General features: G+C 35.6%; 1 protein-coding gene and 1 long non-coding RNA gene across 2 annotated transcripts; both read left to right on the forward strand.

Moving 5' to 3' along the window:
* The first annotated feature begins 8,944 nt into the window (after nt 1–8,944).
* On the forward strand, nt 8,945–9,919 carry LOC147521208 (protein VACUOLELESS GAMETOPHYTES-like). Its single transcript, XM_086598362.1, has one exon. It carries the CDS (start codon nt 9,002–9,004, stop codon nt 9,800–9,802), a length of 801 nt encoding a protein of 266 aa, XP_086454488.1. The 5' UTR covers nt 8,945–9,001; the 3' UTR covers nt 9,803–9,919.
* An 850-nt stretch (nt 9,920–10,769) lies between these two features.
* Nucleotides 10,770–12,028, forward strand: LOC147521209 (uncharacterized). Its single transcript, XR_015193842.1, has 5 exons — nt 10,770–10,859; nt 11,142–11,190; nt 11,368–11,433; nt 11,644–11,702; nt 11,955–12,028. It is a non-coding gene; the product is annotated as an uncharacterized LOC147521209 (long non-coding RNA).
* The last annotated feature ends 6,012 nt before the right edge of the window (nt 12,029–18,040 follow it).

Consider the following 18,040-nt stretch of genomic DNA (forward strand, 5'->3'; position numbering starts at 1 on the left):
ATAACCGGAGTAGTTCCCAAACAAATTGCCCAGAATAGCTGTAGAAGTTGCTAGTCCGCTATCACCCCCATTATTAGCTCCAACTATACTCTGAACAAAGTCTTGGCCAACATCTTGTGCTACACTGCTACACCCTAAACGAATCCTTGAATTGGTGCACCCATCTAAGCATTGCTGATGTTATTCTGCGCAGGGTGAATCATAAGCCTGGAAACCATACTCGTATGGCTTACGTAGTAATTTGGTTGTTGAGACATAATTTCAAGCTGTACCGCTGTTCCACCAGGTTGTAGGTGATGATAAGGTGACACTGGAAATGAATTATGGTGTCGGAGTATTGTTTGTGTCTGTGACAACTGAGCATGATGGTGAAATGATGATAATGAGCATTGTTTGAGGCTTAGATGTTACACTTCAAATGAGCATCAAATTCACACGCTTTGCACCAATTGAGCCAATGCTTGGATCCGATCTTGTGGCATATAGAGACGCCACAATATGAGGTTGAGAGGGTGGGGTGGATTTGGTGAGTGACGGAGAGTGGCATAGAAGCAGAGTATATGGAGGTCTAGGCCGCAGGTGCTGCAATGGTAGCAAAAGCCGTTTCCTTTGTGTCCGCATGCATCACAATTGAACAGGCCTTCGGGGTAGGCTGGAGGAGGGTAAGGGCATGATTGGGATCTGCAGGATGGTGAATGAATCAAGGCATTTCAGAGCATGAGATGTGCAGGACATAATTGCAGGTCTTCCAACAGTTCCAAGTGTAGATTCATTCAGAGGGAAGTTTGCACCCTGAACATGAAACCAAATTATGAGTCTCATGTTGGATATTGAAGAGCTCTAATGGATGATCATGACTGAAGTGTTGGATGCATGAGTCATAGTTTAGCTTCCCCATCTAGTCATCTCTCTTTCTTTCTATGTCTACCTATATCTCTCTTAAGTAGAATAATAAAGAGAGCCATTGACTTTACAAGATGTTTGGCTCTTAAAGGGGGTGGATAACAGTACAATAGCATAATGTGCTTGACTTCCTCAAATCCTACTGCATCCATGAGTGCCATTTTAAACCCAATAATTTAGAGAAGCTTCTTTTGAAATATGTTGTATAGTGGTTGCATGACATCCTTCTCGGGACCTTGGCACGACTAAAATAAGCTGTTCCTGACTTCACCCCTTAGATCCGAAACAATAAGATTGCCTCCACGTAATTTTCCAGATGTTGACAGTTTTGTTAATCACGTTCCACAAGTTCAAACGTATGTGGTTAAATTTGTTGAGAAAATAGAAGCCTGCAGGTTTTCCTATTTCTAATGTTTACCCTACTCTGCTACTGTGAAATGAGGAACCAACCAAAGCTCTAATCTTGATCCAAACTATACACTTCATATTTTCAATCATGAAACTCTCTGACAGAGATAGTACCAAATGTTAGGTGCATTGAAATAGCATCTAGTTCCTTTGATGAGGATGTAAAGAAGATTGTATATGACGATGAGAGAGGTAAAGTAACTGTGAGAATGTAAAAAAGAATGTAACTGTTACAAGGGGAAAGGGACCTCTATAGCAACACTGCTTGCCAATCAAAAATGAAAAACTCTCTAACATAGATGTTGAATGATTATTTGTCTTATGGAATACAATCATCTCTCGTAAGTAGAATATGTAAAGCAAAAGCATAGGTCAACATTCAGAACTTAAATCGGAATCCAAGTTTTTCTTTGGTTCTATCCTACTAACCAGAAGAGTACTTGAACAAATTTGCGATAATGGTAGTATCAGCGCCATTGTTGTTAAAACCCAGCATATTCCAATCCAAGTTTTGGCCAACCTGTCGTGTTCCACTCTCAATAATGTTGTTGATCGGTGCAGGCTGATTTGTATGCGAGGAAACCACACTCTGATTATTGATGTAGTAATTTGGTTGTTGAGACAAATTCCCCCGCTGTCCAGTTCCAAAGCGTTATATCTGAGGTTGATGTGAACCTGGAAATGAATTGTAGTTTGGAGGTGGTGCCTGTGGCGGTGGAACCTTAATCTGATGCTGAATTTTTGACACTCTAGGCTTAGATGTTACACAGTCTAGATGTGCATCAAATTCACATGCGTTGCACCGATAAAGCCACTACTTTGATCCCAGCTTTTGGCATATGCACAAGAGAAGCCTTTGGTTTGATAGGGAGGGTTATATGTGAGTTTAAGAGGATGAAAGTGACTTTGGTGTTTGACGGAGGGGGCATGGAAGTGCAGAGGATATGGAGGACAAGGTCACAGGAGCTGCAGTAGTAGTAGAAGCCCTTGACATGTTCCCAACATGCATCACATATAGGTAGTGCTCTTTCTAGGTAGGACGGTCGTGAGAGGTAGGGTAGTAAGCTTTGTTGGAGTAAATGGGTGGGTAATAAAGCTTGCAAGTGGGCCAGTAGTGCTTGGAGGATGAGGGCATGGTTGGGATCTGTAGGGTGGTGAATATGTTGGGGTATTTGAGAGCATTGGATATGGAGGATATAATTCCAAGTTTTCCAAGTGTATAACCATTCAGAGGGTTTAAGGTTGCACCCTGCACAAGAAGATAAGTTTGGAGAAGGTTGCTGAATGTTGGAGAGCTCTAATGGATGTTCATGGCTGAAATGTTCGATGGATTGGTCATAGTTTAGCTTCCTCATCTCTTTATGTTTCTCTTTGATAAAGACGAGAACAACGGAGACCTTGATCCCTTGAATGTATGTGTTCTCACAAGATGGTTGATTCTAACATGTTAGGTGCAAGTTGTTTTTTTTTTCTAGGTAAGCAAATATTTTGTATTAATCAAGAAAAGAAAAACTCAGTGAAATCCTTAGGTGTGCAACTGTGCAAGTTGACCGTACTGTTACTGTCAATGTCGATGGAGTCTAAGAGCTGGCAATTTTGACCCACAATTCTTTTTTCCATGTTGCATACTCCGCGTTACAATATACTCTGTAATTCTGGTTGGGAATATGGTTGGGAATAATCTTCATTGTAACCCCAAGGTGATCTTGGACACACTCATAAAAATACTCCCGTATTTCAATTTTAAAATAAATATATAAAATTAGGCCAATTTACTTATTCTTCTTTAAAAAAAAAAAAAAATCTTGAATTATTCTCCAATAATTTATCTTGTTCTCTAGCAACATTTCTCTCACTAATAAATATGGGCATGAATCAACCATACTAAAATAATGAGGATGAAGAAACAAAAAAAATCAAAATTGAAAAAAAAAAAAAAAAAAGTTTTTTCTAGCTTTAACTCCCCCCCCCAAGATCACACCACATCCAAGTCAACTATGTTTGACTGTTATCTTTTTGGTCAATGCATATAAAATAACTTCATTGCCTTTTGCCATTTTAATAGTTTTTAGCTTTACCCCCCCTACTAGGAACTTAGGCTAATTAGCTTTTATCTCTCCAGGTTATTTCATCTACAGGGTTTATCCCCCGAATTTAGGCCAATTAGTTTTACCCCCAGTTCTTTTTATCTAGAGGTTTACCCTCTCCCCACCCAAAAAAAAAAAACAACATTAACACATCCAAGTCAATCGAGTTTGATCCGTGATGTTTTGGTCAAGACAAATGAAAATACTATAATGCCCTTTTCTAGGTATAATTATATAAATACTCTGTGACTTTGGCAAATACAAAATTGGAATTCAAATCATCTAGGACACATGTCATGATCTTGTGAACTCTATCCGACAGCTACCACCAATCCTTATCAAATGACACCCACACCTTTAACATTATGAAATTACATAATTAACGTCACAGTTGTTAAAAACTACATGTATATATCTTAGGAGAAAACCAACCGTGAAAAGGTAATAAAGTCTTTTTATGTGGTAGTGGTGTATGGCTTGGAGAAGATAATGCTACAGCGATGGTAGTGGTGTAATTTTATAATGTTAAGGGTGTGGATGTCATTTGATAAGGATTGGTGGTAGCCGTCGGATAGAGTTCACAAGATCATGACATGTATCTTAGATGATTTGAATTCCAATTTTGTCTTCGCCAAAGTGACAAGGTATTTATGTAATTATACCTAGATAAGGGCAGTAGAGTCTTTTCATTTGTCTTGACCAAAAACATCACGGTCAAATTGACTTGGATGTATTGTGGTCTTGGGGGGGGGGGGGTGGGGGGTAAAGCTAGAAAACTATTAAAAGGGCAAAAGGCAATGAAGTCTTTTTATATGCATTGACCAAAAAGATAACAGTCAAGCATGGTTGACTTGGATGTGGTATGATCTTCGGGGGGGGGGGGCGGAACTGGAAAAAAAAACAAAATTAAATTTTGACAAATGGGAGAACTTAGAAAATGATTTATACTTTGGATGACTACAGTAAAAAAAATAATGAAGTTGTCAAAAAAATTCGCTTAGAAAATTTCTCTTAGGAAGATTGGCACAATGCTTTAGATAAAATAACGAAGTCATCAAAGGAGGGGGGGGGGGGGTAAAGCTAGAAAACTGGAAAAAAAAAAACAAAATTAAATTTTGGGGGGGGCGGAACTGGAAAAAAAAACAAAATTAAATTTTGACAAATGGGAGAACTTAGAAAATGATTTATACTTTGGATGACTACAGTAGAAAAAATAATGAAGTTGTCAAAAAAATTCGCTTAGAAAATTTCTCTTAGGAAGATTGGCACAATGCTTTAGATAAAATAATGAAGCTGTCAAAGGAGGGGGGGGGGTAAAGCTAGAAAACTGGAAAAAAAAAACAAAATTAAATTTTGATGAATGAGAGAACTCAGAACATGATTTATACTTTGGATGATTACAATAGAAAAAATAATGAAGTTGTTAAAAAAATTTGCTCGGAAAATTTCTCTTAGGAAAATTGGCACAATGCTTTAGATAAAATAATGAAGTTGTCAAAAATTTTCCCTCGAAATTTTTTTCGTAGAAAGATCGGCACAATGTCTTAGAAAAAATAATGAAGCTGTCAAAACTTTTCTCTCGGAAAATTTCTCTTAGAAAGATCGGCATAATGCCTTAGAAAAAATAATTAAGTTGTCAAAAATTTTACTTGGAAATTTTCGCTCGGAAAGATCGGTTTAATGCCTTAGACAAAAAATAATGAAATTGTTGAAAAGTTTCACTCGGAACGTTTCGCTAAGAAAAATCAGCTTAATGCCTTAGAAAAATTAATAAAGTTATCAGAAATTTTCGCTCAGAAAGATCGAGGTAGAAAAAATGATGAAGCGGGAGATACTTAACTGTCAATTGGTGAAAGAAAATAAAACACTAAGCGAAGCGAATGAAGATATAAAAGAAAAAAACAAAGATTTAATCGAGTAAACAAAAGAAGCGGAGTGGAGATCATATGATGAATTCGGAGAGGCCTACAATATAATGGAAGAACACAAACACTTAAAAGCAGAGGTGATAGAATTGAAATCATTTGTGGCGACCAAAGATCGAAACTGAGACTTACGCAAAAAGAGAGTTAGAGAAAAATAACAGGCAGTTGATGAAAGATTTAAATGAGCGACTCGGCCAAAATCACGTGCAAATGGCACATTGTGAATGTAATAAAAATAAAGTATGGGTTTGTTATCGAGCATTGTCGTTACGTTAGAAAACATACCTGCGGAAAACTGATAGTGTTGTTGAGTTATGTAGTGGAAAGAAAATAGAATGAGACGCTCCCATGTAGAGAAAAACGCCCCCAATGCTAACTTAACTTAGCAAAATTCAAAGAAAAGACTATTGCGAATTGAATAGCGTAAAATAAAATTGAATGAGAAACGTGGTCTTGCGAAATTGAAGAGTAATTGATAATGACCAAGGATCGTTTCCTCAAAAATTATGTAGTGATATTATAATGAAAACGGACATAGTAAAGTCTTAGTGATCATTGTCCCAACCAACAAGAAAAGATATCTTAATGAGTCGGATATTGATGAAACGAGCGTAAAAGCGTTCAAACTTAGACTGACGAAACTAAATATAGTAACTTGGACGGAATTTGTCGTAGCGATAGTAACGTATTAAGCGAGTGTAAAAACGTTTTAACTTATACTGACTTAGTTAAACGTGGTAACTTAGTCGGAATGTGTCATAGCGATAGTAACGAACTAATTAAGCGAGAGTATTAAAAACGTTCAAACTTAGAATGACGAAGCTAAACGTGGTAACTTAGTCAGATTTTGTCATAACGATAATAACGTACTAAGCGAGTGTAAAAACATTCAAATTTAGACTGACGAAGCTAAATGTGGTAACTTAGTCAGATTTTGTCGTAGCAATAGTAATGTACTAAGCGAGCGTAAAAGTGTTCAAACTTAGACAGACGAAGCTAAACGTGATAACTTAGTCAGATTTTGTTATAGCGATAATAACGTACTAAGCGAGCGTAAAATTGTTCAAACTTAGACTGACGTAACTAAACGTGGTGACTTAGTCAGATTTTGTTGTAGCGATAGTAATGTGTTAAGCGAGCGTAAAAGTGTTCAAACTTAAACTGACGAAGCTAAACGTGGTAATTTAGTCAGATTTTGTCGTAGCGATAATAACGTACTAAGTGAGCATAAACGCGTTCAAACTTAGACTGACGAAGCTAAACGTGGTAACTTAGTCAGATTTTGTCGTAGCAATAATAATGTACTAAGCGAGCGTAAAAGCGTTCAAATTTAGACTGACGAAACTAAGCGTGGTAACTTAGTCAGATTTTGTCGTATCGATAATAACGTACTAAGCGAGTGTAAAAATGTTCAAACTTAGACTGATGAAGCTAAACGTGGTAACTTAGTCAGATTTTGTCGTAGCGATAGTAATGTACTAAGGGAGTGTAAAAGTGTTCAAACTTAGATTGACGAAGCTAAACGTGGTAACTTAGTCAGATTTTGTCATAGTGATAGTAACGTACTAATCGAGCGTAAAAACGTTCAAACTTAGACTGACGAAGCTAAATGTGGTAACTTAGTCAGATTTTGTCTTAGCGATAATAATGTACTAAGCGAGCGTAAAAGTGTTCAAACTTAGACAGACGAAGCTAAACGCGATAACTTAGTCAGATTTTATTGTAGCGATAATTACGTACTAAGCGAGCGTAAAATCGTTCAAACTTAGACTGACGAAGCTAAACGTGGTAACTTAGTCAGATTTTATCGTAGCAATAGTAATGTGTTAAGCAAGTGTAAAATTGTTCAAACTTAAACTGACGAAGCTAAACGTAGTAATTTAGTCAGATTTTGTTGTAGCGATAGTAACGTACTAAGCGAGCGTAAAAGCGTTCAAACTTAAACTGACGAGGCTAAACGTGATAACTTAGTCAGATTTTGTAAAGCGATAATAACGTACTAAGCGAGCATAAAAGCGTTCAAATTTAGACTGACGAAGCTAAGCGTGGTAACTTAGTCAGATTTTGTCGTATCGATAATAACGTACTAAGCGAGTGTAAAAACATTCAAACTTAGACTGACGAAGCTAAATATGGTAATTTAGTCAGATTTTGTCGCAGTGATAGTAATGTACTAAGCCAGTGTAAAAGTGTTCAAACTTAGACTGACGAATCTAAATGTGGTAACTTAGTCAGATTTTGTCATAGCGATAGTAATGTATTAAGCGAGTGTAAAAGCGTTCAAACTTAGACTGACGAAGTTAAACGTGATAACTTATTAAGATTTTGTCATAGTGATAGTAACGTACTAATCAAGCGTAAAAACGTTCAAACTTAGACTAATTTAACGGTGTAAAAACTTAGTTAGATTTTTTTTTTAGCGATAATAACGTCTTAAGTGAACAGTAAAAACATTCAAACTTAGGCGGCGAAATTTAAACGCGTTGTAATTTAGTCAGATTTTGTTGTAGTGATAGTAATATTATAGTGAAATAGAAATAAAATAAATCCTTCTTTATTGATCACCGAATCATGAAAAGTGCAAAGACAATAACGGAAAAAAAAAACTACCGTGAATTAGAAACAAACTAACAAATTTTTTGACCATTTTTTCAGTCAGTTTGTCTATTTTTTTTAAGGATGGTATGGCGACGAGAAATTGTGACTAATATTAAAATCAAAATAAAATTGTCAAATTTCTTAAACGCCGTATTACTGGTCAGGAAATCAACTATGCTAGAAAATCAAAACGACAAATAATGTCACACCATACAAAATTTTGTAGCTATGCTGTCAAGTTAGGTGTATTAAACGTTCAATCAACTCATGTGAGGTGTATTAAATAATCAATCAACTCATGTGTACATATGTATAAACAAAACGATAAATTCTCTGAATATGATCGATTGTGATTTAATATAGGATAGAACTAAAATGCATGGCCCATTACAAAAAAAACGTCTCAAATCGACTGTGATTGGTTGGTAGAAATAAAATAAGAAATCAAACTCTCTTTCCATCTCCTCTCTCCTGTTTTCTCTCTGTACACCAGCTAATCACAGCCGACTTCGGATGGTTTTTTTGTGCTAGACCATGTGGTGCAGTCGCCCCCTTTAATATAAGTTATGACCGAAGAAAAACACGTTAACTTTCCAATAATTATGTGGAGTACATTTAAAGGGAGGCGTTGGTGAGACATATTTTTGACACATAACGTCACTCACGTGGAGAACCACACGTTTACTTGAAATCTAATATTTTGGATATCCACTTGCACCCTAACTTGAAGAGAATGTACTCCACATAATTATTGGAAAGTTCACGTGTTTTTCTTCGGTCACAGCTACACCTCATATTCCACATATTAAATCACAATCGATCATATGCATAGAATTTATCGTTTTGTGTATACATATGTACCTTTGAGTTGATTGAACGTTTAAATGTTTAATACACTTAACTTGACAGCTTAGATAGGAAAATTAAAAGTGCACGCGGTGACTCCCGGCCCAGTCTTTTTACGTCTGAACCCTTGACCGTCTTTCGGTGAAGTCAACTCTCCTTTTTTGTAAGTTGTTGGTAGTCTTTACTTAATCCTTTACTTAAAACCAGGAGGGAGAGAGTTGGAGTGCGAGAGAGATGGGGAAGTTAGAGTATGACCAATCCATCGAACACTTCAGCCATGAACATCCACTAGAGCTCTCCAAATTTAAAGAACTGCCTCAAAATTTTCCTTCAACATGTTCAGGGTGCAATCTTAGCTGCTCTGACTGGTTATACACTTGCAAAGCCTGCAAATATGTCCTCCACATCCTCTGTTCTCAAGTGCCTCAATTCCTTCACCATCCTGCAGATCCCAACCATGCCCTTACCCTCATTTCGACACCTGCTGATCAACGAGATGGTATCCTTACTATCCTATGTGATGCATGTGGGGAACAACCTAACGGATTCCGGTACAACTGCAGCACCTGTAACTTAGACTTCCATATCCTCTGTGCTGCCATGCCTCCTTCACTCAGGCACCAAGCACACCCTCATTCTCTTAACCTTGCATTCAACCCTCCCTATCAAACCAAAGGCTTCTCTTGTGACATATGCCAGAAGTTGGGATCCAACCGTTGGCTCTATAGGTGTAACGCATGTGATTTTGATGTCCATCTGAACTGTGCAACAACTAAACCGAGGGTATCAGAGATTCAGCATCAGATTACGGTTCCACAGCCACAACCACCACTTCAGAATCACAATTCATTTCCAGGTGGCACATATAAACACCAGTTCCAGCAACCTTCAGGGACTGCGAGGAATGCGTCTCAGCAACCAAATCAGTGTGTTTATAATCCGAGTGAGAGTAACAGTAGTGGTAACGACAATGATGAAAAATGTGTTGATGCTTCCATTCTAAAAAATCTGTCCACCTACTCCTCTGATTCATAGAGCCAAAAAAATAAAATAAAAATAGCAGATTGTAGTTTAGATTGTTGGACCGTTTGTTCATGTGTTTCCTCTTCTTGACCTAGTATATGATGACTGTTATTTTTTCGCAAAATAAAACGAATCGACATCAAATAAAAGGTTTTGTGCACAACTCACATACCCTAAAGCGCCAGCAGCTTCTTCAACTTACCCTGATCAAATTTAATTGTTAGCAAGTTTAATTGCGATTGCATCCAAATCCTACCTACATTAATATCCATTCTCCCAGGATGCTCATAGTGAGCCACATCAGCAAAGTTTTTAAAATAGTCCCTATTTGAAAAATAATTACTTGCCTTCTTACCAAACTAATCTTGAATTTGGCCTGCTCTCTAATTTAATATAAGTCAAAATTGTCTTTTTATGTGTTATCTATTATAATAAAACACAATGGCAGGACAAAGAGTGGTCGGGATCGTCTGGGGATCTGAGTTAGATTGGAGCAGATGTACGATCTAGAGCATTTTGAAACTCCTTTTCAATGCCATTTAAAAGTATTACTTGATGAACTAAATATTTTGTAATACAAATTCAATGCATGCATTGATATATATGTAATCAATATTTCAATTAATAATAATTTAATGAGCTAAACCTAAGCATTGGAACCACATAATTTGTGTTCAATTCATACACTGGTTACACATCGGATGCCTACTTTAATTTAATTAAATTTTTAATTAATAAAAATTTATTGGGCTAACTTTAAGTTTGTTCCTTTTATAACAATTAACAAAATTTATAACGACTTCTCTTCCCAATCAGTTGTGGGCTTTTGGATTGGGCTTTGTTTTTATTAGACTAAACAAAACGTAAAGGAAGAAACCAAAACGTCAACTTTTGAACTTCCAATAGACCCGCGAATTAACTCCACCATCAAGTACCGCTTAAAACAAAGTTAGCTGCTCAACAACTAAACTCAACATCTCTGACTCCAGTGTCTCTCATCCTCTCCCAACAATTTCTGATCCTTGAGATGGATTGCGACTGCCATGATGCACCACTCCTATTTTCTCAGGTAGGTTCTCTTTCGATTGTTCAATTTTTTCCCCCCACAAACTTCTCCTTTCATTCATTGAACATGTTTTTTTTTTTTTTGAAACTTTGAACGAATTCAAATATGGGCATTTTCATTGCCCTTGGATTGTCAGTTTCAAGCATAAGATGACATTTTGTGGAATCCAAAAAGTTCTTTCTACATAGTTTAAATAATAAATACTAAAACGCACAAACTGAATGATTGAATGCTTTTTCTCATTTATTGAATTGAATCTGAGACTCTTCTTTTCAATACACACAGTGAAATAACAACCATTTGTCTCCACGACTCCATTCTCTTCATTTTTAAGGTTAGGTTGCTAGCAATCTTTTTCTTTTCTCCCCCTTTTTTCTTTTGCAAAATGAATTCTATTGCTAATTTTATTGATTTACATTTTTTTGTTACTCAATTTTGAACTAATAGTGCCACTTGACTATCCCACACAAGCTTAAATGTTGTTGACTGAATGGTTGGTTTGCGCACACAGAAACAAACGAGAAAAAAAACGATGGGCTTTAGACGTTAATGGTTCATGGTTAAATGGATTCACAAGGTAAATCCCCTAATTAATTTTCGATGAATGTTAACAATTGTAATCAGAAAGGTACATTATGAGAGCCATCATCTTCTAAACCTTCTATCTCCCTCATTCAAAAAGTGAAACAATTTCGTTTCAAGTTTATTCTTGTCCTAGGCGTTCACATTGTATGGAATGGTGTTGTTATCTCACTCTTCTTCAAAACCATTTCATTTGGTTTGCTAGATAATAAATGAAGGCATGGGCAAGACTCTGTGAAGCATGTCTTTTGTGCAACATTGAAGGTACACAAACATTTTCGAACTTCTCCTTTTCTCTGATAATGGTTCATGGCTCCATTGAATTAGGTGCATCCATTTGTATAATTCTATGTATAACTGTTCTTCTCTTATTTATTTTTAGCATCATCAATATTACAGTTCCAAATAAAAATTCAACAAACATTTAAGAACACTTAGCGTAATTTTTACTTTCTAACAGTAATCTTTAATTTCTTTTTGTATCATATTTACTGGCCAATCTCTCTGTAATGACAGTGATTTGAGTCAGATAATCATGATAAGAGAAAGTGAGATAAACGGTGTAGCTTGAAATGCAGTCTTTCCTAAGGTATGACACATTGGAATCTTATTTAATGAATCTAGGAAGTTTAAAACTAGCGTTTCCCAGCTAAAACGACATTAAAGGATTCTTTTTGAGTAACGTCAGAATCCAGCAAAAAAAAATCAGAAACCATTCCAAAAACCCCCGGAATACCGACTCTTCTATCTTGAAAATAAATTACTCTATTTTAGAACGATGATCACTCATATTCCTTCTTCTCTCGGTGGCTTCCTCCTCTTCATCTGTACCTGATATGATTATGTTTTATCAGCTATGTTCTTTTGTTTACATTATGCAGAACACTTATCACATGAAGATGGCCTTTCGTGTACAATTGTTTAGATTGCATGTCTGGCACGCATACGGCGGTTTAACTCTCGACTTCACTAAATGTTCCTTCCGAGTGTTGATTATTCACTAGCTTGAATCACATATGTTACAATTTGTAAATTTTCTATGTTCTTGGCTAAGCAATTTTTTTATATATATTTTCGTTTAGTTTTTCTTTTCTAATTTGTTGTTTTGTTGACTGAATATGGAATTCAAATTATACTTCGAAGTGTTTGTTATATTCTAATCAAGAATCTGAAAAGAACTATTGTTTGTTAGAGTGTCTCAACGAAGTAACTTTTTTTTTTTTCTTAACTCAGTCCAATGATCTAACTTGCAGCCGATCAAAACTCGACTTGACCATAATTGGAAAAGGGTATAAACTCTAATCAAGAAGCACAACTCTAATCCTGTTATCTGTTTTCCTAGAGCTTTGACAGGTTAGATTCATTATTTTATTTATAATTCTTCCTTTCTTTTATTTTTTCAAGAAAAGCTCTTCATAGTAACCATACACCTAAGTTGTCATTTCACCTAAACTAGATAATTACTTAAGCTCTCTTCATATTCATCCAATGTGAATTACCTCTGCCATGAATGTGTGGTTACAAATAATCCATACAATGTATATTTTTCTTTACATCAATTTGGAAAACATTGACGTTACTAATTTTGAGTTTTTTTAGACAACTTAGTCAATGTATTGATTCAAAGGTCCATTCTCTGCCATGAATGTCTGGTTACAAATAAATCATTTTAGGCTAATAGTTTGGTTTTTGGTTTTGGCAAGAGTTTGTTATTGGTTACGCATCCTATTAATATTGAGAACCATATTACCAACACTTTGCATTGTTACCTTCAGATTCGAAGGTGTGATCCAACATCTAGGAATGGAAAATCCAGCTCCTGATATGAGCCTTTCTGAAGAAGAACTACGTACAAATGGAAGGGTTAAAATAGAAAAATTGAAAGAAATGGGAAGAGACGGGTCTTACATGGTAAAACTTTATTTGGACATTTTAAATAATTTATCAATTGGTTGACCTTACTATCATAAAACAAGGGAAAATGTAAGAGGAAAGTTGTTTTTAAAAAATGTGTCCCGACTGCAGAGTTGAAGTGAAAGACGACAATAAGTGAACTCGAGAAGGCACATGGGGTGTTGGTTGAAATGTAGAAACCAAATAATGATTGAAACAGAGGTGAAGAGACATTGGATTTCGTGGTGTTTATAGTATGTTTTTTCTTTCAAGAGATTTGCATGGTAGTAATAGTGTTAGTAGTTATCTTTGCTTATGTGATTTTACTAAGCAAAGCAACTGCATTATTGCTCTTATGGTGATTTCCATGGAAATGGCATGCTTCCCCATTTTCTTTTTCATTTTCAAAATTATGTTTTTGTAAACTGTGTTTGAGATTCAAAACTTGATTATATATGAACTTTTGAGTTGAATAGGGACCACAAAAGGAACCGAATATTGGAAGGAGAGTATTGCAGGAATAGGTGTTTCCATGCCTTGCTGAGATAAACAAGGCATGTTTACTTTTTCATGGGGTTTTGTCTTTGTAGACTATGAGTGTTTTTTTTTAAAAAAAAAAAAAAGAAAAAAATGATTATTTGGGTTTTTGTATGTGTGTTATGTAGGGTGGTAGGGTAGTAGTCATTAAAAGGAGGTATTGTTAGCTAAATACCGAGGAGTACTTGGTTTTAGAAAGCTGATAGGCATATGCTTAGTGTACTGAAGGTCCTGTATTCATTTCCCAAGAATTTAGAAATCAATTGAAGTGGAAATAATGGTATATACATGTCCACTAAGGATGTCATTGTTAAGAAAAAGTTAGGGAAAAAACCAATGTAAACTTCATATATATTTCCTATGCTAGCTTTCAAATGATATTGGGTTGTAAATTGGAATTTGTTGAGAATTTGGACTGATAAAGAAAACCCGGATTAGGTTGAGATTTTATTAGAGAGGAGACAAGTGTTTAGTGAGTATGAAACACCTTTAATTGACGAGTCGAGCGTATTAAAACCACAATAATGGTGGTGTTCCATTTTTAACTTTCTGACTCTTGGGATAATAAACAACTTATTACTCCCAAGGCTTCATGTTATAATTTTACTTTGTGACTCTTATAAGTGCAACCCATGTTTAATAAATTTCTTTTGTAATGTACGTTTATGGTGTATGTATTTTCGTGAGAGTAGGTATTTTAAACTAGGAGCTGTATTTTCTGCTTTGTTTTGCCATTATTAATTAACTTGAGTATAAAGCTTTGTACTATAACGGTGCAACTATGTGTTTAACAAAGAAAGGGATGTAGCTTCTTTGTTTTAAGCCACGCCCTCTATGTAAGTAAATTAGTAAACCGGGTCATTTTTCCAAATGCTCATTGGCTCTTGCGTGGTAATTGATGGCTTTATTTAATGATTTCCTCCTTGAACTTTGGGGATGTGAAGAGGACTCCCAATAAGCATATTGGTTACTTGCCCAATATTTCGTGAGTGAGCGAGCTTTCACAGTGGGCAAAGTATGTTACCTAATTCAGTTGGTTTCTAAACATTTAAGATTGGGTGAGTAGGCAGAGCAGATCAACTTCATGGTTTTGTCGGTAGAAGGCCATCCAAGAGTGTTTAAAGGGAATGAACTTGCTATAATGGAAATCAAAATACAGATCCCTACCATAGAGGTTTTTAATACCATAACTCTTATTTATCATAAGAGAGAAGGAAACCCGAATCGCTCATCTAAATATTTTGCTAAACTGTTTATCTTTCCTATTTAGCTCTTTTGAGCTTTACATCGAATTTATACGAATTTAATCAGGAAATGTTTCCATTAATTATATGTTTCCATATACTCATACTCATACAGTAACCGAAGGCAGAGATGTGAGGCAACTTAACCTTGCATGGGCATGGGCTTCTAAACACTTTTTAATATAACTTTCAAATAAATGTCGCACTCTTGCTTGCCCCTCTAAAGTCTCAGCTCCTCATCTCCTCAACTCCAACTCTAATCTTTACTCTCTTCATATTTGTTATCATGTAATCTCTCTCTATTCTATCATGCTCTCTAATTTTCTGTATGTTTCTTTTCGACAATTTTCCGGGGCTTTATTTTTGGAAGGGATTCGAGCAGAGGATGATTTCAATAAACTTGGGATACACATGTAATGGCGAGAAATTGTCAACTGGTGATGGATTCAGATGATTTCCCGGATTACACCCCTTTCCTCCCTCAGAACCCCTCACTAATTAACACGAGGAATTCACTTTATCCACCACCACAACAGCACTGAGTATCCTTATTCCCTCAAATTTTTATGCTACTTATTTTTCTGATTTAACTTGCTGGGAAATTTGTGGCACTTTATGCTCGACTTCTTATCTCCAATTTGCCGGTGAAGGTAGATGTCTCTTGTTTGGTTTCATGCACCATTACACTAATAATTTTGTGGACTACTCAATCTATACTTTAAAGTTCGTTTTAAGGTGATATTTTATTAGAACTTGTTGTCGCATTAAAGCGACAACAACCTGAAAGGTTTTGTCGCAAGAACTTATGCTTGCTCATGTTTCTCATTACGTGGAATGCCGGATTTATTTTACAATATAGGATTTAATTTCAGTTTTGGTTATAAGATTGCTTTGCAGATCTTTCATAATTTTGTAGTTTGTACTTTGTACTAATCAATTTGTGGTTATTGGCGTCTTATCACTCAAAAGGTTGCTTCTAAATGGACTGGTAGTTTAGGTACAAATGACTTTTTTGAAATCTTTATGTTTTTTGTTCTCAGGAAAGGGTTAGCTCATTTTAACACAAGCAAGGGTATGATTTTCTCTGTAATACGTATTTTAAATCAGTTACTTTGTCTTTCATTGTGCAGAAGCACTTACCAAATGGAAAATCTCCTTTCAAATAGACACTAACATAGTTTACCATCAACTTCAGTTTCTTTTAAATTTGCTTACCCATTTTAATTACATACTCAATTCAAAAATTTGTTCGAACAACTTATTTTACTTGGTTCAGCAAATCTTAATTTTATTTTTCCTTTCATAATTTGAAAAGCCAGATTATACTTTAATTGAATTTTTTTATTGCGATAGTTAGATGTAATTTCTCATAGGGTCAATCCCTTATTTAAACGGTCAATTGGTATTGTTTGTTTAATCGATCTATCATTGCTAACGTTTGTAAGGTATCCTCAGTCCTTTAAACTAATGGCGAACAATCAATTGAGACTATTTTTTTTTTAAGCATCTAAGATATTGTTGTTATCTTACAGTCCGTATGAGAAAATACCCCAAACATTTTTATTTCTCTGAGTATGAAAATGAAGCAAAGTCCTTGCTGATTGATATTAACTTAATTATTTATTTTTTGGGTTTACTTTTTGCAGGTTCAAAAAGGGAGTTAAATCGCATGGTCAAGCTTCTTTTGAAACAAGAGGGACATAGAGGGTTTGAATGGTGGATCATGGGAATGTACAAATGGTAGTACTTTGTTTTCCTTATTAGTGGTACTAAGCATAGACAAGTATTCGAAAAATTTACGCAACTTTAGATGTAAATTCTTTGATAGGTCGTTTAAAGGTATAATTTAACAAATGAACATGTGAACAATACACGGCGGTTTTCTAGCCACGCGCTTTCACAGAGAAGCTAATAAGGTGGTTGATACCTTAGCGGTTAGCATCTACTTCTTTGGAGTTGGGACAAACTGATGGTGTTTGCATATCCTTTTCTCAAATAAAATTGCAACTCAATTTAGAAATGATACTCAAGACATGATATTTGATAAAACAAACTTATTCATTGTGTTTTCTTAGGGCATCTCCAATGGGGGGTGTAAAATTACACCTCCACCTAGGCTCCACGTAGGTGCCATTAGGATTTTACACCTCTAATTGTATACTATTGTATAGCTTATAAATATCCACACTCTATACTCTCCAATGGAGAAGTGTAAAAAAAAATAGATTTTAAACTCGGACGTCACTTTAAGTGACGTCCCAGTTTAATGACGTCCGAGTTAAAAAATTACTTTAGAATAATTAGAAAGGGCGTTACTCCAAGTGACGTCCGAAAATTATTTCACTCAGACGTCAGTTCGAGTGTCGCCGGGCTTTTTATTAACTAATAGCGAGAGGGGAATTCCCCACCCTTTCTATTAGCTAATACACTATTACCTACGGTATAACACCCCCATTGGAGAGAGTTTTTTTTATATTTGGGGTGTAAAATTTCCACTTTATACGGTTTACACCCCCCATTGGAGATGCCCTTATAGTAGGGGATTTTCATTTCACCACAGCTTGAGTTTTGCCAAAAAGTAAAAGAAAAAAGAAAAAGTATTGATTGTATGGCAAACATCAAGTGTTAAAGGTCTTTCTTCATTCCTTTTCCAGTGGTGTAAATTGATTCAATGGAATGAAATATCTTTTCTTTAGCAGAAGAATATGTAAACCAAAGTTCTCAATTTGAAACTCTACCAGTGTTGAAGAATAGGTGGTATGAAAAAGTGTGTTCAAACTTAGTCACTGTCTATATATAGCTTCATGGGTGCTACAATTGAGGGGGAGGGAGATAGAAAGACATTGCAAGTAGGAATATTACACTTTTACATAGATACCATGAAACATCTTTTGTTGTCTGCTTTTCGGAATGACACTTATTGTTACA

Source organism: Coptis chinensis, chromosome 1, assembly GCF_015680905.1.
Source record: "Coptis chinensis isolate HL-2020 chromosome 1, ASM1568090v1, whole genome shotgun sequence".
NCBI classification, from domain to species: Eukaryota; Viridiplantae; Streptophyta; class Magnoliopsida; order Ranunculales; family Ranunculaceae; genus Coptis; species Coptis chinensis.

What these genes read in the sequence shown, in the direction of transcription:
- LOC147521208 (XM_086598362.1), top strand. Translation starts at nt 9,002, where the DNA reads ATGGGGAAGTTAGAGTATGACCAATCCATCGAACACTTCAGCCATGAA.